General features: G+C 35.1%; 1 protein-coding gene and 1 pseudogene across 1 annotated transcript; both read right to left on the bottom strand.

The window, feature by feature from the left end:
* Positions 1 to 43: 43 nt before the first annotated feature.
* On the bottom strand, positions 44 to 17,438 carry LOC18040268 (annotated as a pseudogene).
* Positions 17,439 to 18,476: 1,038 nt separating this feature from the next.
* LOC18040653 (ammonium transporter 3 member 2) lies at positions 18,477 to 21,277 on the bottom strand. The gene is made up of 3 exons (XM_006432880.1): positions 20,687 to 21,277; positions 19,748 to 20,033; positions 18,477 to 19,036 (listed from the first exon to the last, which is right to left on the bottom strand). Exons 1-3 carry the CDS (start codon positions 21,275 to 21,277, stop codon positions 18,477 to 18,479), a joined length of 1,437 nt encoding a protein of 478 aa, XP_006432943.1.
* Between the last annotated feature and the right edge of the window lie 549 nt (positions 21,278 to 21,826).

Genomic DNA, 21,826 nt, shown 5'->3' on the forward strand with positions numbered 1-21,826 from the left:
TTTATATAATTGAAACAGGCGCAAAATTATCATTTAGGGAAAAAAGAAAAAAACATAACAGACAATAACTATCAAAGTCATTTCAGCATTCACAGTTCACATAGGATTTTATCCTTCGTTATGGGATGATGTAGGCCTGTATGTTGGACTTGATCGAGAATATGAGGGAGATGGTGGTGAATACGAAGTTGATGTCGGACTGCACACAAAGAAAAAGATAATTTCGGATTACATAACCATAATTCATCGGACAAAAAAAATTTAACCACCTGTCCAATACCAACCTACAGGAACAAGAAAGCTAGCATAGCCACAAAGATATTTCATGTGAGTAGAATTCTATCAAAAGCAAGGCCTAATAAACCAGATATGACCCTAAACACAAATATTAGACTTGACCTATAGATTTGCATTATGGCTTACCTGTACGTTGGACTTATGGACTGGCAGGTGACATTCTTGCACTACTTGGTGAGTAGGCCAGCGATCGTCTGTATGTGGCTGACTGAGGATTATAACTTTGGGATGTAGGGCTGTAGGCTGGTGCAGTTCTTGGTGAAGTTCGGCTGTAACGAGGAGAAGTGGGGCTATAGGCTGGCAAAGTGGTGGCTGAATGATGGCGATATAGGGTTGTAGGATGGTGAGGTAAGCCCGTACAAAGGCGATGTTGTGCTGTACAAAGGAGAGGTTGGACTTGTGCTGTACAAAGGAGAGGTTGGACTGTAAGATGGTGTAGCAGGATTGTATATGCAGGTGGGTGCTGTAACTTGGAGAGTTTGGGTTGTAGTTCGGGGAGGTATGGCCGTAGCCTAGGGAAGAAGGCGATTAAGATGGACTTGTAGGAGAATAGGCAGGACTGGTTGGACTAGAACGAAGAATTGGTGAGTTAGAGCTATAACCAGGGGAGGTGGGACTGTATCCAGGTGACGTGGGATTTTGTCCAGGAGATGATGGATTGTAGCCTGGTGATGATGGGCTGTATCCTCAAGGTGTAGTAGGAGAGAAGGCCAATGCACCAACATAAGGAGAAAAGGAAAACCGGGCATCTGTGTTGGGGGATTGACAGAGATTTGGGCTTAATAAGCAACTTGGAGACATCATGCCCTCATGATAAGGAGTACCAGAGAGTGGAGATCGAGTGGGTGTCATCCCTAAATCCAGAACTTCCATATAACTTGGAAGCTGAAGTTCGATGGTATTCTTCGGCATCTCATCATTGACATACAAAGGACAGTATCCAGTTCCAATAGGTGCGAGCTGAACTAACACAATATTCTCAGTGACCCCTGCAAATAATCTGTTTCAGCATAAGCTGCAGCATCAAGAAGAATGTCAACAGTTTCTTCAAATGAACATCTCATCAAGGGTCCAGTATCAATCCTTCTGATGCCATGACGAGTGATGGCCATCAAGTGGCCTAGATAGGTCATGGTATCACAAAGGATAGCCAGATGCCGATAATTCACATAAGAGCCATCAAAAGATATGACTGCTCGCAATTCATGCAGCAGCACCCTATGAACTGCCTCAATCTCCAGCACTTCAATAATTTCAACCAAGTGATTGCTTGTTGTCCTTCTCGCATCAACTTCTTCATGACACATAACAGCTAAAAGATTCACACCTTCAGCGTCCAGCATAAATTCCTTTTCCGACTTAAATCGTTCATTATCATCGTACTTGGTTGATTTAACCTTTTTAATGAACACCTTGTTGATATGGGGGATACCTTGGAGAGCCATTTCCAGCAGCATGTCATTCTCAATCTTTGCCACGAAAACATCATCTTCAGCTGATTCATCATTCAGTCCTCCTATTGGAGCTTCATTATTCATGATACGAGTACGAAGGACAGGTATACTGAGGATTCAATCCCAGGAGTTGGCAGTCCTCATCAGTTATTCTTGCCAGAACTTCAAGTACCTGAAATATGGTTAACAAAGTTAGCATCATGAAACAAGCAGGTGAAAATGAAACCACGAATGTGTTGCCTTCAGAATAAGTTACCCTTTCTGCAGTAAGTGTCTGCTTTCTTTCAACAGGTTCAGGAAGTTGTCCCTGATCATCATTATATTTTCTTTGAGCCTTGTACTCTGCAATCATATTCATGCCGTCAATTGTCAGCGTTGGTTGCAGAGCACCACAGCCACTCTTTCTCTTTCTAAGAGGTTCTTCACCATCATGACCAAGGAGACTGAGGACATCAATCTCATCATCGCCTTCACATTTGTTTTTGGTTTTACATGCACACAAAATCTGTTCAAGCCTGCTCTTGGGGTTCCTTATTTTCAAAGCTAGCTTAAACTTGTCATCTTCCTGCTTGAAAAATAAGCAATAACGCATGAAGCAGACAATAATCTACTAGAAATTTTAAGGATGGACGAACAATCAAACTATAAAAGAAACAACTTCATCTCATCTACCCTATTGGAAACCAAATAGAACAAGAAAGGGAGGATAAAAAAAAAACAGTTCAGATAACCAAGTAACATGGAAAGCCTACTTCAAAATGCATATAAAAAACCTACAAGGCATCTATCATGAAAGCAGAATTCGTATCCAAATCCTATTTCTCAATGGGAAAATGGAGATAAACAAAATTGACTACATCTATACTTTATAAAATACATGACATTAACAATACATGCACGAATAACCAATGATTCCCTGATGCTAGTAAAGAATACAATTTACAACTTATAGCCGTATCAGGTTAGTACTCTTTCAAAATTTCTTTTCATTTTTTTTTCCTCCTTCATCAGCAACCAACCAGACTACCAATAAATTACAAGAGAGAAACGCTAAGGCCAAAGGAAAATTACAATTTCGTCAGGGCTGAGAATGCTGAACTGGACCAACCGGACCTTGGCGACCTCGCCTGGAGAGTACGTAAAGCTATTTTCCATGGCGAGCTCTCCAAGCTTTGAGTAGCAGCAGAGTGGCAAGCTTGAAGTGTCAGCTAGAAATGCAGGGCAAAACAGCGTAATAAGACCAAATTACCCTTTGGAGTTGCTCGGCTGTCAAGACTGAACACTAATCGGCCCAACTACCACAATAACAACAGTAACTGACTATTGTGCGTGTATATGTGGCAACGGCTGAGTTGCAATATCCGTAACTTACAGCCAGCCAATATGAATTGTTAGATTTGAGGGTCTGAAATCGAATGGACGGGAAATAACATACGAAACTTATAAATGGGTCAAACAATGTTTCAGCAATTAGTGGGCATACCGGGAACAATGGTTTGAAATATAAAAGCGAGTGATCGGTTCTGAGTAATATGATTGAAGGGCAAAAAAATAATTAATTAATTAAAATAATTGTGAATCAATCACTCACAAATAGGGGTGGGAAAAAATCGATGGGTTCCGTTTGGTCTCAAATCGGATTGAACCAGATGGTGGTCCTTTTTGTAACAGAGAAAATATATTTATGTGATATTTTTTTATCTAAAATTTAAATATAATTAAATTAATTTGAATTATAAATAGATTTGAATGTCTGATTTTAAATTATATATTTATTTTTTTATTTGAATCTCTTTTAATAAATATTAGTTTGTTTATTATTTTATATCTTTAAAAAAATAAAAATCGATATTTTTTACATTGCACCCTTTCTAAGTTTACATGTTAAAATCTATAAGGATGGGCAATATAAATTGGAGAATAATAGAACACTTTCTAACCCTAAAGGTCTAGACCCAAAGTCATACGACTCATATCTTAAAGTAAGAATTAAAATCCAATTCAGTAACAAAAAAAAATTCTATAAATACAGACTATATAAATAGCTACATAAAAAGCTTAAGAATAATAATTATGATGATATGCATGGAAAATTCAAGAACTTAATGAATGAAATAACTCAGCAAAATGGAAAGGAATGTGAGTAGGAAAAGAAAGATGAGTTTTTATTAATTGGACATACTTATGTAGATTCCGGGAATAGATATGAAAAATAAAAATAAAGCATGAAAATTTTTTACATTAAAATTTAGTTGGCTTATTCAGAAAAAAAAAAAAAAGGTAAAAGAACGACCTTAGACTTTATTTCGTAAAGTTAATAACAATAATATGATTTTTAAATAAAATGAAATACAAGGACTTTAAATTATAATGTAAAAAATGGTTATTTCCGTGTAAGCTCTCCCCTCACGCCCAACCCCCAAGCAAGCGCAAGAGCAGAAAGTTGAAAGAACTATCCCCTATCCAGGAAAACGGTGCGAAATTGTTGCCTGTTATATTCTCAGTCAAAAAAGAAGAGGGGGGGTGGGGGGGACAAAATGGCTCGGTTAAGAACACAACGTGCTTACCACAACCAGAAATCTAACAAATGTTTCCGAGAGTTTTCGTTTGCTTTTCCATTAATACCTTATAAAATGGACTCTAAAACAAAATGAATGAGAGAATTGAGAGCTGCAAAAAAGTCATGGGAAATACACTGCAGACACCAAAAGAAAACCTAGCGAAAGAAGAAGAAGAAGAAGAAGAAAGCAGTGGAAGCAGCTTCACTTGTGAGATTTGCATAGAGCCAATGGCAGCAAGCAAGAAATTCAAGAACAAGAATCTTTGCACACACCCTTTCAGTCAAGATTGCATAGCCAAATACATACAAGTGAAGGTCCAAGACGACAACACAGCCAAAATCGAATGCCCTGGATTAGAGTGTAGGCATGACTTAGACCCTTTTTCTTGCGAACCCATCGTCCCAGCGAGTCTTTTTTCAAAATGGTGTGATGTTCTTTGCGAAGATTATGTTCTGGGGTTCGAGAGAAGCTACTGTCCCAACACAAACTGAATAGATTGTGCAAGTATATGTATTATAAGTGGGACCAAAACCTTGTAAATAGCGGCCAGCACTCGTTAGGATGGTTGGGCTGTAAATTACTGAATCTGTAACCTAACATGCTCCTGGATTTCTGTCAATAAATCAACGTCAACAAATCTAACCAATGATATTGGCGGACTGTAAATTATCCTTCTTTACCAGAGATGTATTATTGACTCATTTGAAAATATTGCAAACGATTACTCGATATATATTATTTCCGGAAGAATCTGTAGTCCTTCAACAAATTTTACGTAGGATTTGAGATTTTTTTTTTTTTTACTCACTTTTTTATCGCCGGTGAGGATATATTTTATTTTAGATGGAGATGTCAACATGAATTATTAATTAATGATAGTAATTTGATTATTTTTGAGAAAATTTTATGATGTCGTAATTAAAATTATAATCTCAATACTGTAGTTACCGTGTACCATTAAACTATATCAGTCAACAATAATTATAATATAATAAAATGATTGATTAAATTGTACTTGCCTCAGCCACTTTTAGATTCTTCTTTTGCGTAATCACAATATAAGATTCTTCTTTTGTGATAATTGAATTAGGAATGAGATTACAAAAATATTTATATATTACAAATGGACGCACTTGTTATGTGATAAGATTACAAAAATCATCATTAGATGAGAAAATTTAGACAGATATTATAATAATATTCTTAATTCATATATCAATTATCTAAGTTCAATTTCCATTGAGATGTATGATCTAACTATAGATCTGATTAATTTGGACATGAATGACCAGCAATCTAATCATATAAACATGAACAACGTAAACATTATTAAGCTTTTGTTCATCAAAGATCTAAAAGGAAAATTTTACATAAATTAAAAAAAAAAAACTTGGAAGGATATATACATGCTGGTTCGAATCGGACAAGCAGAAATTTTTCAAAAAACTTCATTTATTTAAACCCTTAACCTACTGGTCTTGAATCCGATAGGACCCAATTCTTTTACAAAGATTTAATTGTGTTACGAAGTTCATCCACAAAAAAAAAATAAAAAAAAATCATAAACCCTTGATCAAACTTGGACATTCAATGAACTGCGAAAAAAAATGATCAACAACACTGAACACAGAGCATCATCTCCCAATCGATTCAAATTGATAGAAAACAAATTAACGAGAAAGAAAGTATCAAATACAAGGACAATTTTTTGTATGTTCACATATTGTATAAGAACGTTTGATATTAATGTCTTGTAAATTTTAAATTATATCTAATATAGAAAAAGATGATCGTAATTATTGGTGTATGAAATACATATATAGTCTATCATGGCTCCGAATAAACTTCCTGAATAATTTTATTTTGTGATAATTTGATTTTTTAAATTATAAAACAGCTCAAAATTTTTTTTTATTTTGTTTATTAAAATTTTGATGCAGCCCTCTCATAATGCTCGAGCTCACACAAGTTAGAAAAATGATTTCGCATAATGTAGTGTATTTTTAATTATTTAATTTTAGAGTTTTTTCTTTTTTAAAATTTTAAAGAGCTCATTTATTAAATATTACTGTCTAAAAAATTAACCGCAACCGCGCAACCTTATCATGATACTTCTTATTAATTACTTACTATAAAAGCAACGCAAGTATGGCAACTGTACTGTTATGATTATTAGCTAAAAGCAAATGATTTTGAATATCTTTTAACATTTTACCACAACCTTATCATAATATTTTTGAATTAACTACATACTTTAAAAAGGAGCAAATATAGGGTAACTATGTTGTTATAATTACTTTTAGAAACGGTCACACGGTCAAGCTCGAGTGAGCTTGAAAATGATTTGGAATAATTTTTGAAATAGTTCAAAAGAGTAATTTTATTACTGTTATTATTTTATTGTAGTTAATTATCAAAAGAGTGCTTTAAATAGCATTCAAAATATAATTTTTATCTCAACCATCTCATAATACTTTCATTAACTACTTACTTCATAAGCAACAAATACATAGTAACTATGTTGTTACCATTTCTGTTTTAAACCGCACAGACTAAAGCTCAAATGCGTATAAGCTTGAAAAGCATTTTTCAGAATAAAAAATTAAAGAATTAGTTATTATCACCAATTTTTAGATGTTAAATTAAAATAAACATCATGATAATTGGTAAAGCAGCTATGAACTAATTAAAAATTTTGTATCAAATATAGGCAACTTTTTTCACATAAGAGTTAAAGTATGTGGAAAACATATATATATATATATATACATACATATACATACATATACATACATATAGGCCTCTGAAGGGTGATTTCAAAATTTTGAACCAATTTTTTACGCGAATGTAACTACTTATGAAACTAGATTATACAAAAAAGGGGAGTCAACTTCAAACCCCAAAATAATTTCTAAGGAATTTTAGGTCTTTTTGTTGAAAAATCAAAAAAAAAATCCTGAGAAAATATGAGAACCTATTTGGAATGATATGAAACTATTAGAGAGACCTCTTTGTGGCCTAAAGAGGGTTTTGGTGGAAGAAAACCGAACTGATTTTTAAAGAAAACCCTATACCCTATTTTTCTTTTCCGAAATCATTTTGGGCCTAAAACTGAAAGCCATACACACTGTTTTGGGTCTCCAAAGGTGAAATCAAATTCCCAAGTTGATTTTTTACCTAAATGTAAATATTTTTGAAAGAATGCGAGAGCCACGGAATAATTTCTACCCAATTTTAGATTTTTTTATCTGAAAATTTGAAGAAATCCCAAAAAATTAACTAAACTTTCATTCGATGATTTCTTCTTGTGTGGTCTGACTTCGTCTTCTTAAGGAGGTCTTTCTCACAGAACAGAGATAGGTTATTCAATTATGACTTATTCAAGAGTCCTTTTTTTTTTTTTTTGTAGAGAATCCTTATGTATTCTATGAGAATAGTTGCTCGAGATGCTGTGAAACTCATTGGGAGGCACCTTTATGGTCTAAAGAAGGTTTTGTTGGAAGAAAACTAAATTCGTTTTCGAAGAAAAATAACTTTTCTTCCCATACACAGTTTGGGGCAAAAACCAAAGGCTAGCAAATGGTCTTGCGCCTCTAAAGGGTGATTTTCCAACTTGGAGCTGACTTTTTTAATGCATATAAATAATGTTGAAACTAGGGCATAGAAAAAAAAAAAATGGGAGTCGATATCATGCCCCAAGATAATTTGCATGGAATTTTCGGTCTTTTCTCAAAAATTAAAGAAAATTCCAAAAAAATTAGGAGGACTTGTCATAATTATGTGATGCCATGTTTGCTTGGGGGTAGAGAAGTGAGGAGAGGAAAAGAATTTAATTTCTTTTATACTTTCCATTGTCTGGTTGGAGTAAGTTTAATGGAATTGAATTTCCATTGAAATTGAATTTCCATCAATTTGAAGAATTTGTATTCCTTATCTATTTAAACACAAAAATTCTAATATTATCCTCTAAAAAAATCAATTTTAAATAAATGAAAGTACAAATAATTTATATTTATTTTATTAAATTAATAAGATAAACTTATTTGATAAAAGAAAAAAACAGTAAAGTGACTCGCTGGAAGTCACCGCAGTTTCGCTAGAGTTTCGTCGGAGACACGTTTTACCATCAAAACCGGCACCAATGGAATCCTCATGAGCCGATCTACAACTCTATGGGATTAGAAATGCTAATATACATTGTTATTTACCTCAAATCTTGTTTAAATGCTTGGGAAGTTTTTAACTTTCATATTTCTGACCATATAGTGTATTTTCTTCAAAATTAACATTTCCAATGAGTAAACCGTCGATTTCTTATCATTATTATGCATTTTACGCGATGAAAAATAACGGTCAACGATGGTCAATGGCGCCGGTCAATGGCGGTCAACGGAAGTCAACGTGGCAACTGTCCATGGCCAAATGCTGTAATTTTTTTTTAAAATATTTTTATTTAATTAAGTAATTTTTAGATTAAATTAATTTATAGTTTTATTATGTTTTAATTTATTAACAATATTAACATTAAAGATAGTGGGTATATTTGTCCAAATAAAAAATATGTAATTTCTTTTTCTTTCAATTTTTTTTGTGAAACCAAATAATAACAATTAATTTTTGCACTCTTTTCCTCTCATCACCTCTCCCTTCCTCTCATTTTTCCTCTCCTCCCCTCCCTTTTCTTAGAACCAAACACCACCTTAGAATCCTCTTTTTGGTGATTTGAAGAAAAAAAATGAACTCTCTTTCCAAGCCCATTTTGTGTCCAAAATCAAAGGCGATAAAACACAATTTTGGGCTTTTAAATAAGAAACTCCTAATGATTAGCTGATTTTTTGTACATGCATAAATATTATTGAAAATAAAGCATTTAAAAAGACAGGAGTTAGTTTCAAGCCCCAAAATAGTTTCTACACAATTTTTAATCTTTTTTTTTCCAAAAAAAAAACGAAAATCCCAAAAACATGACACTTTTTGAAATAATGTGAAACTAATTAGGCCTCTAAAATTAGAATTTTGAGAACATATTTTTGCCATCATGTAAATATTGTTGAAACTGGAGCACAAGAAAAAAAAAATGAGAGTTGGTTTCGAGCTGTGATATAATTTCCTCGAAATTTTTGGTCTTTTAAAAAAAAAAATCAAAGAAAATCCAAAAGGATTGGAAAAATATTTTGGAATAATGCGAAATTCTTTGAAAGTCCTCTGTATGGTCTAAGAAGGACTGTTACAGAAGAAAAGCAAATTAGTTTTGGGAAAAAAAAAATCAACTTTTTTCTCAAGTCAATTTTGGGCCCAAAACTGAAAGTTATAGCACAAGTTTTGGGCTTTTAAAGGACAATTTCAGAATTTTGAGTTCATTTTTTGAAAACTAGAACATAGGGAACACGAGAGTTGGTTTCAAGTCCCAGATTAATTTCTATGGATTTTTCTTTTTAAAAAAATTAAAGCAAATACAAAAAATTGGGAGAATGATGCGAAACTCTTAGGAAAACCAAATTGGTTTTTTTAAGAAAAACATAATCTTTTGTTCTAAAACCCATTTTCAGCCCAAAACCGAAAGCTATAGCCCCCGGCTTGGGCCTTTAACGGGTGATTTAAAATTTAGACTTATGTTTTATGATCATAGAAAAAAAGGGAGTCTGTTTTAAGTCCAGAAATAATTTTATGGAACTTTTCATCTTTTTTTTCAAAAATCCAAAGAAAATCTCAGAAAATTAGGAGACTTTTTGGAATGATGTGAAACTTATGGAGTGGACCTCTTTATGGCCCAAACCGGGTTTTGTAAAAAGTAAACTGAATTGATTTTTGAAGAAAAACCCAAATTTTCTTATCGAATGCATTAATTGGACCCAAAACTAAAGGCTTTGGCACGGTTTTGTGACTTTGAGGTGCGATTTGAGCTGATTTTTGCATGCATGTAGATATTAGTAAAATCGGAACGTAGGAAAAAATGGCAGCCAGTTTCAGGCCCTGAAAAAATTTCTACAAAATTTTCGGTCTTTTGTTTTTTGAAAAATGAAGAAAATAAAAAAATTGCTACAACATTTTGGAATGATTTGAAAACATTTGGAGGCCTCTTTATGGCTCAAAGGTCTTGGTGGAAGGAAAAACGAACTGGGCTTTTAAGAATAACCCCAGTTTCTTCTAAGCACAGTTTAAGCCCAAATTTGAAAGCTAAAACACATAGTTTTGGGCCTCTAAAGAGTGAATCTAGAATTTTAAGCTTGCATTTTTGTTAACACATAAATAGTAGTAGAAACCGGAGCATAGGGAAAAGGGAGATGGTTTCGAACCCCAAAATAATTTGTACCAATTTTTTTGAAAAATCAAAGAAAATTCTGAAGAAATTAAGAGACTTTTTGAAATGATGTAAAACTCATTGGGAGTCTCTTTATTGTCACAGGATGAGTATTGTGCATAGTAAATTAGTGCGACACTTAGATAATTTATGGCACAAAAGTTGCTAAGTAAACCTAATGATTTTGGCCTATGAAAAGTGATTTTGGAATTCTAATTGATTTTTTGCATGCAGGTAGATATTCGTGAAACTAGCGCATAGGAAAAAAAAATGAGAGCCGATTTCGGGCATGAAAATAATTCGTACGAAATTTCTGATAAGAAAATCCTAAAAAAATTAGGGGAATTTTGAGAATAATGTGAAACTCATTGCTAGACATCTTTATGGTCCAAACATCGAGGTCGTAATATTTCATAAATTACATAAAAGTATCTAACAATGGTAGGAGATTTTAGAAAGTGACTAATATTTTGGACCTATCATTTGGGGAGAAGTGTACAACCCTCGATCAAACTAGAAATCTCATAAGAGAAGAGAAGAAATCTCGTAGCTCCGAAAAGAAAGGAGAAATTATTTTGATTCGAGGTTAATCCCTATGAACTTTGCTTTTACAAGTTGAGTAAACATTAAAAAACTCGAAAAAGCTTTCTTGTTATTTAAAGTTATACCACCCTAATGAGAAAGCGCCAGTTTATGTTTTTGGGAGACGTTTTTTTATGTAGTTGCTTGTAGTTTTCTTTTCTTCATTGACATTGGATTGGTGTAACAGTGAACCTATTGATTGGTAGAGTACAAGACCGAAAATCATGCTCTTCGGAGCCCAAAGATAATCATGCTCTTCGGAGCCCAAAGATTCCCATGCTTTCCATTGGTCAGCAACCAACAAAAGTTTGAGCTTAAAGAAGTTGCCGATGGTTTTTGTATGGTGGAGAAGTTCTTACAGTTGTGTGTAGTGATGAATGATTACCATAGGAGTTTTAAAGGTTTCGTGTGAATATATAGAAGATCATCTATGATTGTCCCATGATTGAATGTCTACACATGTTACCCATAAAATTAGTTGGTGAATTCTTACTTGTGTGATTAGGGGTTGAGAAGATTGTGTGATTAACAATTCTGGATGGGAAAAGAACATTTTGAAAAAAGTGAATGAAAGTTGACTAATGTCGTTTGATAGTTTATGAAGATCAATGAGGACATCCCTTTGCATTGAGTTATTTGAAAGCACTTCAATAGTTTTATTCTAAACTTGACAGGGATTGTAAATTGGGTGATTTTGGTGAGCCTAAGTGCCTTAACTGTTTGGATCTAGCTTTTGGCAAGGGAGAGGGCTTTTGACTTTTTGTTTGTGTCCCTGCTGAACTTATTAATAATATTAGCCTTACCTAATTCAAACAATGAGCCAACATATGTGCTTTATAACAGGTAGGATACGAGCATTGTCGCAAGCACAAGAAATCAACTTATAACTTGAAAAAATAAATTGTCAGAAGCATAATAAAAATGACAAAATAGCTGAAAAGCAAATAGTTCTAATACAAAGCATAAAAGCTAATTTCAATCCCATCTCACAAATGGGACATAACTTTGGTACAAAATTGACTAAAATCAATAATTCCTCTAAACAGTTTGATTGTTGGAGTCCTTATCACTAATTGATGTCTTTGCTTCGTTTGCCTTCCTTTTCTCCTCCTTTCTTACTTGATCCTACAGGCGTTGCAAAGAGTGTAAAAATAGGAAATTTTATAGGATTAAAAGTACTATTTCATGCTCTAATTTACATATATGGGCAAGTGGTATTATATGAGTTTAAGGACTGGCTGTTCATGTTACAAGTTTAACTTATGGTAAGTTTAAATTTAATATGACTGCTCATAATTAATCTTTCTTTAGAAAACATACACACACACACACACACATAATGAATAATTCTTGTACATATACTACTGCAAATTATGTGGCAGATGATGTCACTTTATTAATGAGTGTAAATATTAGTGATAAGGAAAATAATTACTATCTTCTAATTGGACTCCATAATAGTGTCACATTTTATTTGCCATTTAGTTGGAAAACATGAGAAAATCTTAGATGCTCTGTGTGTGCGTGTGTGTGTGTATATATAATAATTCTCTGGTTTAGAATCTTAAAGTGTGGGAAAAGTCTGAGAAAGTTATAAACATGTGATTTAAGATGTTTAAAACTTAAAGCGCTTAAACCACATGGTCTATGCGTTTTCCAGACTTTTCCACAATTTAAAATTTCAGATTAGAACATTTCTATATATATAATCTCTTAGATTCTTTCCGCACGTGTTGGTTTAGAAATACATATGGCAAGAATCTAACGGATAAAAGTGTGTGTGTATGTGTGTGTAGACACTAGCGAAAGCATCCAAAATTTTTTCCCAAAAACAAATTTTGTACCATATTTTATGTATGTGAATGCATCAAAGAATTACTATTTTCAAGGCTACAAATAGTAATAATGACAATAATATGCAATAATTTGCATACCTTGGGGCCAATACCCGAACACGCTCAAGGAGCTAAGCAAAATCTCACCGCACGAATCCACTTGAAATAGACCATGAAACCACAGTGGCTGAATCAGATTCCACCTCAAGATAAAAAAAAACCAAGTTGAGAAGCAAGATCTAAACCCTCTAATAAAGCCATCAATTCAGTAAAAAGAATAGACTGGTGCCCCAAAAAGGAACTAAAGGCAGCTAATACCATGCCTTGATGATCTCGCAAAACACCACCAATAGTAGCCATACCTGGGTTTCCCCTAGAACAACCATCTACACTCAACTTCACCATCCCCAGCAGCGGTTTCATCTAAGAAACCAATCGAGGTGGCCTACGGGGAGGCATGATAATCCGCAATCCATCTTCAATCTGAGTATTCAAAATACCACTCAACTGAGATGGCTTGAAACCAAACGCGTCATTGACTAGCCTAATATCCAGAAATACTCTAAAAATAACAGCTTTTGCATTAAAGGCGACAGAATCACACCTGAGAGTGTTTTGAGCCTTCCAAACATGCCATAGAATGAAGCATGGGAGAATGGCTCGAATATGTTTTAAAGAAAGGCAACACCACTGCCAGTGACTAAGCAAAGCATGAGGAGACAAAAAAGAGAAATACAGACGACCAATCATTAGATAAAACCGCCACTAAACCTGTTGAACCACTGGGCAATCAAAAAATAAGTGTTTGATAGTCTGAACATCCCGATTACAAAGACATCAAGAAACCATATGGAAACCCCTTATGCACAAAGCATCATTTGTGGCCAAGAAACCATGCAACAAGCGCCACAAGAAAAAAGAGACCCACGAAGGAATATGTCGTTGCCAAATTAAAGAAAAAACCTCATTTTAACTACGAGACCCACGAATAAATTCCCAACTATTCTTTAGAGAAATATTCCCATCCTTAGATAAGGCCCAACGAAGTATATCTAGCCCAACACCAGAAATAGGTACTAATAAGATCTGTTCAACAACTGAAGATGGTAATACTGATAAAATTTTTCCCCTATCCCAATCCATACCACACCAAAAAGAAGATATTAGGGCCATAGAAGCTGCTGAAGGATTAAAATAGGAAAGAGGCATAGATTCAAGCCATTAATCATACTGGAAACTACTACCATCATATCTAACCAGCCAACAAATATGAGGTTCAACAATACAACGAATAGAGCATAATCTTCTCCACAGAGGAGAGGCAGGATAACGAAATTGAACTATACTTTGATGCTCAGTTATAGAATATATAGATTTCATGGACGAAGCCCAAAGCGAGTATTGGTCTCGAAATCACCACCACAGTTTCATCTTGAAAGCATAAGCCAAATTACAAAAGAAACGACCTCTAAGACCACCCTTTGCCACTTGAAAACAGACAAATGACCATCTATACCAATGAATGCTCCGCCGAAAATCTATATCACTCCATAAGAATCTAGTGAATAACCTCTCAAGGATCTGAATGACTATAGCATGCGGCCAAAGGACATGAAAGAGATGAAGCAACATAGATGAAAGCACATGCCGAATGAGTACTAGTTTACCTCCAAAAGAGAACAGCCGATTTACCCACCAAGAAATTCTTCCCCCGATCTTACGGATCATATCATCAAAGTGATGAATCCTCACACCTCCCACATACACGGAACAACCAAGATAAGTAAACATAAGCTGTCATGGTTGAAAATCAGTAATAGATTGAACTATAACCTTACGTGAGATCGTAGCCTGTCCTCTGACATAAAAACTGCTCTTCGACTAATTGACCAGCTGGCCAGACTCAATCTCATAATGATGTAAAAAATCCATAAGACGATGAAAACTAGATCGGCACCCATTCACAAAGATAATACTATCATCAGCGAAGCTCAAATGGGAAACATATATAGGAGTGGCTATAGTGTATCTCAGCGAAGAGTACTTAGAATATAATTGATCCAAGCCTCAAGACAAAAATTCAACAACAATGATAAATAGGCAGGTGACAAATGATCATCTTGTTGAAGACCACTCTACGACTGAAAGAAACCATGATTGACTCCATTAATCAACACTGAAAACCACGACCCATGTATTGCCCGTTTGATAAAAATATCCAACGATCAAAGAACCCAAATAGGGTTGGCAATTTAAGGGCCTGGGTCGGGCTTTGCCAAGCCCAGGACCAGGCCCATATAATGTTTAAAAAGTCCAGGCCCTCTTAAAGCCCATCCAAATTGGGCGGGCTTTGGGCGGGCCGGACTTTGACGGGCCTGGGCCGAGCCTAGGGCCGGGCCTGGGCTTTTACGAATTTTCAAAAAAATTTTAAATAAAACTATAAATTAGGTAATATATTCAATACAGCCTCCAGTCTCCACTCTCCACTGGTGACTTGAGAAAGGAATATGCTAAGTTAATTAAGTAATGGCTCATTTATTTTGTTTCCCCGAAAACTAGTGCACATGTTATTGCTTCGCTAAACATATCTGATTTAAACACAAATCAAAGTTTAACCACATTGAACAACTTCTTTCATACATAGCAAGATCTGAAGACGTAAAAATTTGAAATAAGAACACAAAAACCTTAAGAGCTTTATGTAAAAATTAGATAATCGCGCGGCTGTGCTGGTGGGTGGGAGGTGCTGCTGGACACGCGGGAGATGTTGTTGCTGCCTTGCTAGGTGGCTGGACGGTGGGTGGCTGGGCGGTGGCTGATGCTGCTGCTGCTGGAATCTGTTGCTGATGCTGCTGTTGCTGGAATCTGTTGCTGCTGCTGCTGGACGGTGGGTCGCTGATGGCTGATGCTGGCTGGACGCTGCTGGAATCTGGAGATGCTCGCTGCTGCTGGCTGCCGACGACGAGAACAGTGAGACGCCGGCACGGTTACGCCGTGACAGTGAGTGAGAACTGAGAGTGAGAGATGAGTGAGAAGTGAGGGAATGAGGGATTTACCGATTTAGGGATTTTGTCTCATAGTTCAATATTATAAATTGTTTTGCTATTACACTTACAGAATACAGACTCACGGTCACGGGAATGAGGGATTTTTAATTGTTTTGTTTTAGTTTTTTTTTTTAATTTCAATTTTATGATATATTAATATATTATAGTATTAATGTATTATACAGTTTTTTTTAAAAAAATATATATATATTATTTATTATAAAGCCCGGGCTTTTCATTCAGGCCCTTGACTGCGCCCATATGTTATGGGCTTTGTCAATTATGAGCCTTTATCCCTAATTTCAAGCTGCGGGCCGGGCTTAAAGCCCGCGGGCCTGGGCCGGCTCGGGCTTTTCTGCCAACCCTAAACCCAAAGCACCGGAGCATTTGAAGAATAAAAGACGAGGACATTTTATCATAAGCTTTTGTCATATCCTATTTAATAATTAACTACATTACCACCTCGAGTGCGATGATTAATATCATGAAGAAGCTCCTAGACCAACAATACATTATCATGTAATACCCGAGCCGGAACAAAGCTACTCTAGGATGGAGATATAATACGAGGAAGAAGAGATGATAGTCGCACGACCAACAACTTAGTCAGCACCTTATTACTGACATTATAAAGACTGATAGGTCGAAAATCTGCCCAAGTAGCAGGAAAGTCTTTCTTGGGTAAAAGAATCAACAAAGTACTCTGAAATCCTCGAGACATAACAGATCCATTGAAATAATCCAAAACAGTAATCTGCAAGTCAGCCTTAACTATATCCCAACATGACTAATAAAATCTACTATAGAAACCATAAGGTCCAGGGGCACTATCAGGGTCGATAGAAAACACCACCAAACCAAACCAAATCAAACCAAACTAAAACACACAAAATAAAGAGAGTAATGTTACCTCATCAGCAAGAATTTTCGAGCAATTGAAGCAAACACACCGCATAATAGTGAGCACAGTCTTCATAAACCCAGCATGAAACATAGGCTTAGCAAGCTCGAAATGCCCAAAATGCCCCGGGCACTCTGCCATGTTTGCAGTACAAGTCTCACACTTCATCTCTCTATTAATTGTACCAAGCCTAGGATCGCTCAAACCCCCCGCCTTCGGCTTCCCCTTCTCTGTGGTTTCCCCGTGCCTGATCTGCGCCACCGACATTTGCCTCTGAAACACACCAAACGGCAATTTATTCCACCAACTGTTGGAGAAAATAAAAATAATAATAATAATAATAATAATAATAAATAAAGAAAGAAGAGACTTTTACAATTTCATCAGGGCTAAGAATGCCGAACTTCACCAAGCGGACCTTGGCGACCTCGGCTGGAGAATACTGAAACCTATTTTCCATGGTGCTTTCAATTTTACAAAGCCCTAATCTATTTTTTTCAAGTAGATATATAGTACTGTTCTTAGTTTATGTATACTCCTTTTACGTGGAATTAGGAAGCTGATTCGTTTTGCTTTTATCTACTGTAATGAGATTGTACATTTTAATGCTTTTTTATCTGCAGCGTCGCAACAAATTTTTACACTCTCAGGTTTATCATTCATGGGTCTTGAGTGTTTCTGCAAGTTCTGAGCAAGTGAGAGGGAATTTTGAAGGGTGAGCCCCTTATATGGAGCGAAATAGTATATAATGACGAAATTACCTTGGCTGCCAAGACAAATTAAAACGAAGTCGTTTTAGTTCAATTGGATTCTTAATCTGGGCCCGTATGTCACAACATTAATTGGGCCGTTGATACAATCATAACATATATTTTTATTTTGGAAGTATTCAGATAAATAAGAGGCTTGTAAAATCAATCAATTAAATTATTCATAATTTTATTTTTGTTTTTTATTTTTTTATCATATTTAATATTTAATTTTATTTTTTGTTATTTTTTTAATCATTTTTTTTTTATTAAAGTTACATTAAGATGAGTTTAATTTAACTATTTCACTTTTATAACATAAAAATTGATCAAAAAACCTAAAAGAAGCTATTTTGTAATAATAATTTAGTGTTTAGTTTTATGACCTATGAAATCTAACATTTTTAAATAAATCCAGTAATTTTCAACTGCTCATGTTTAATTGGAAAAAAACTTGACCATCCAATAAATTCATAGGATATAATATTACAAAGACATTTTTTTAGTTTAATTGAATAGTAATCATATTAATAAAAAAGTATCGATAAATAAATCATTAAAAAACAATGAACTTGCACGCAATTTTTTTTTTTCAAAAAAAAAAGAAATTAAATAAAGTAGAAGAACTTTTGTGGGTATTTTTCATATTTTCACCCATATATGATAAACCAAGTCAAAGATAGTAATAAAAAAGTGTCATTTCATTATAGTACAGAATTTTACTCTAAATTTTCACATCTCAAAGCCAATCATACCATCTGAACTTCACCTACAGACCTTGAACCTACATAAGAAAATTCTTCAATATCATTAACAGAGTTGTGTTTGGGACTAACTTCAAATCTCTCTCTATCATCAACTAAGGCAAAAGCTTTTTCTCCATGCACAGCTTCATCACCTATATTCAATTCATCCTTAGACAATCTTAATGGAACTATCAACCCAATTAACCAACAAATAATGCTTGTTGTAGCAATGTTCAAACATATTACAAACGAAATGCCTAACAATTGAACTCCCATTTGCCGTAACCCGGCTGAAGTCCTACCATTTTGTAGCCCGTATGCTAGACCGATATATTTTTCCCAATCAGGCACCATGTAAAAGAGTCTACATAATTTCGGCACGGCGAAGAAACCGGTGAGGATGCCGCCCAGGGTTCCGGCAACGGCATGGGTGTGGAAGACGGCCATCGGATAGTCGACGAGCCGGAGAAGCCCGATCTTGTTGTGTAGCACCATCATTGTGTACCATGGAACACTTCCTGAGATTAGTCCCATAAATAGGGCTGCCCAGCCTTGCACTACTCCTGTGTGTCAGGGTCATAAAATTGGCAATCAAGCATTTTCATGCGAAGTGCTTTCTAAAGAAATATCAACATCTACTTTTTTAAGTTAGGATCATCCTAATCTTATATTGAGCAAAAATTTTAGTGGTGATTAGTGAGTAAAAAATTAAAAAATTAAAGAAATTAAATCTTATATATACGTCATAACTAAAAGATACATGTATGGTATATGATTCTTAACAACCTAAAAGAGCTCAAATAATGAGAGGACTCTCATCCTTTAAATTAAGCATGGGAGATATATAGATTATACGAGCATATAATTAATCGTTAGTATAATGCGACACATCCTAACCAGTATTCTAAGAATTCTATTTCAAGAGCACAAGAGCAGGGGTAGAATGTACAGGATTTTGTTTCATTGAGGGGCCAAAATGAAAAAAAAAAACTACAAATTGAAGAGGAAAAATAGATATAAAGTGGACCGACATTTAAGTTAGGAATCCTAACTTCGATCCGCCACTCATATTAAGATGTGTGACTTTACATACACTTTTAGTCGTAATTTTATAAATTATGGAAGTTCACCATATATATTAAATGAACGACAAGTCCTTACTGGTGTGAATTATGAAATCTATGGAAATATTAATTGGGAAATTAATTGAACCAATCATATTATGAAAGAAAAAGGAATTCGTATAGGTTCCAAGGGTAATTAAGTCAACTGACCTGCCGCAGGAGTGATGCAAACGAGACCAGTGATCATGCCTTGTACGGCGCCAATCACAGAGGGCTTTCCATAGAAGGAAGTGTCGAGGAGGAGCCACGTCAGCAGGCTGGTGGAAGTGCACACGTGGGTATTAAGAATGGCCAGAGATGCGTCCGTGCTTATCGCGAAGGGTCCTCCGCCGTTGAAACCACTCCAGCCCATCCAAAGCAGTCCTGCGCCTGCAAGCATCAGAATTATGTTGTTTGGAGGGAACTTCTCTCTGTCTTTATCCGATCTGGGACCAACCTAACGGGTTAGCAGTTTAAACGTCGTCGTTAAAGAGACTATTCCCGTTCACGATAGAAAACAACAAATTGTATGCTTTATGAACTCTCCCTTTCCTCCAAAATTGAAACTATCTCCAAGAATTCTATACAAATCATAAATTGACATATTTTTTAATCAACAACATCATGCGATATTTTACCCTTTGCTGAAGAATTTGCAATTTTTTTAATAAATGATTTAGTTTGTATATTTTAACTAAGATGTATTGTATTTTTGTTGTTGTTATTATTATTATTATTATTATTATTATTATTATTATTCATAATTAAAAGAATGAATGCTCATGTGAGTGAATTTTAGTTTTATATAATTATAAAAGATTTCACTAATTAAACTACTTCACATCTACTAATTATATTTACAGTGAATTCCACGATTCTGCAGATTTTATCATATATGATAGCGTCCATTGTGCAAATCCGCAAAGCATACTACACTCGATTATCATCATTATTACGAGTAGAATTTGAATATCTCGCCCTACTTTAGTATATTTAATGTAAAAGTTTAAACTTAATTTGTGCCAATATCAAGCACTTAATATTCCCATATTTTTATTTATTAATTCTTTCAATATCAAATGTGGTCAAGAACATATTGATGAAGCTTACCCAATAAGAGGCAGTGAAACCAGCAACACCAGCTGAAACATGAATCACATATCCACCGGCAAAATCAATAATTCCAAGTTTTGCAAGCCACCCATTAGGGCACCATATGCTAAATGCAGCAACTGTATATGAACAGGTAAGCCATAGTGGCACAAACAACATCCATGCCCTGAAATTCATTCTCCCTATAAGAGCACCAGCTATCAAGATCAACGTTATACAAGCAAAAACGCCCTGGAAAAACACCATTGTCGCCGTTGGAATGTACCCTAAGAAAGCTTGCCCTAGAAGAAACTTCTCGTCCAAGGCAACGTTAGGTTTTCCGAGGAAATTCACTAGCCTTTCGCCAAACGACATGCGGTAAGCCCATCCCACCCAGCATACAAAAACCATGGCGAAGGCGTAAAATGCCATGAAGGCTGAGTTGATTGCCCATTTCTTGTGCACCAAGCTGCCGTAGAGGATGACTAGGCCTGGAATGCTCTGGAGGCCGACGAGCGTGGCTGCCGTGAGTTGCCATGCATTGTCACCTTTGTTCATCCACTCTGGACTTGTTTCATCTGGTAAAAGGTTTTTGGGCAGTTGGTCCATTTTTTAAATTTAGGGTTTTGAACAAATGAAAAATGATACTGTAAGAAAAGCACTTTAGGGTTATAAGTAAGCGGTTGATGGAAGTTAAATATGGGACAAAAAGGTATATAATTTTTTGTATGTTTTTTGCTTGGAAAAGTATGTGTATAAATTCTATTCGGTGTATAATAAGGCCGGCCATGGACTTGTTAGCTAGATAGCTAACCAGTTTGAATTTTTCTTTAGTCACTGATATTGAGGGCGATTAGCCAATTGAATATGTAATTTAACTTGGCAAAATCCCAATAAACAAGAAGCCTTTAGCCATATAGAATTGTAAAAAATAAGTACAGGGAATGTTCTCAATCATTTTTAATTAAATGCTTCTACTTCAATTGAACTCAGTCTGGCTTCTCGCCTTGCTATAATTTCTTTTCCCCCAAAGAGTCAATAGAGTGTCACATGTATTTTAAATTTCTCCGAATGCCGGCTTGCTAACAATAGCCTGCGAAGATCTTTCCAAATGAGGTTTCTTAATTAGATTTGTGAGATCTTCCATTTGCTATTCGG

The sequence above is a fragment of the Citrus clementina genome, unplaced genomic scaffold, assembly GCF_000493195.1.
Source record: "Citrus clementina cultivar Clemenules unplaced genomic scaffold, Citrus_clementina_v1.0 scaffold_5, whole genome shotgun sequence".
Taxonomy (NCBI): Eukaryota; Viridiplantae; Streptophyta; class Magnoliopsida; order Sapindales; family Rutaceae; genus Citrus; species Citrus x clementina.

Excerpts from the sequence above, each read along its gene's own strand:
- LOC18040653 (XM_006432880.1), bottom strand. The coding sequence starts at position 21,277 with ATGGACCAACTGCCCAAAAACCTTTTACCAGATGAAACAAGTCCAGAG. Across the intron at positions 20,034-20,686 it reads GTTTCACTGCCTCTTATTGG|GTTGGTCCCAGATCGGATAA; the intron begins GTAAGCTTCATC and ends CTAACCCGTTAG. Across the intron at positions 19,037-19,747 it reads TTGCATCACTCCTGCGGCAG|GAGTAGTGCAAGGCTGGGCA; the intron begins GTCAGTTGACTT and ends CCTGACACACAG.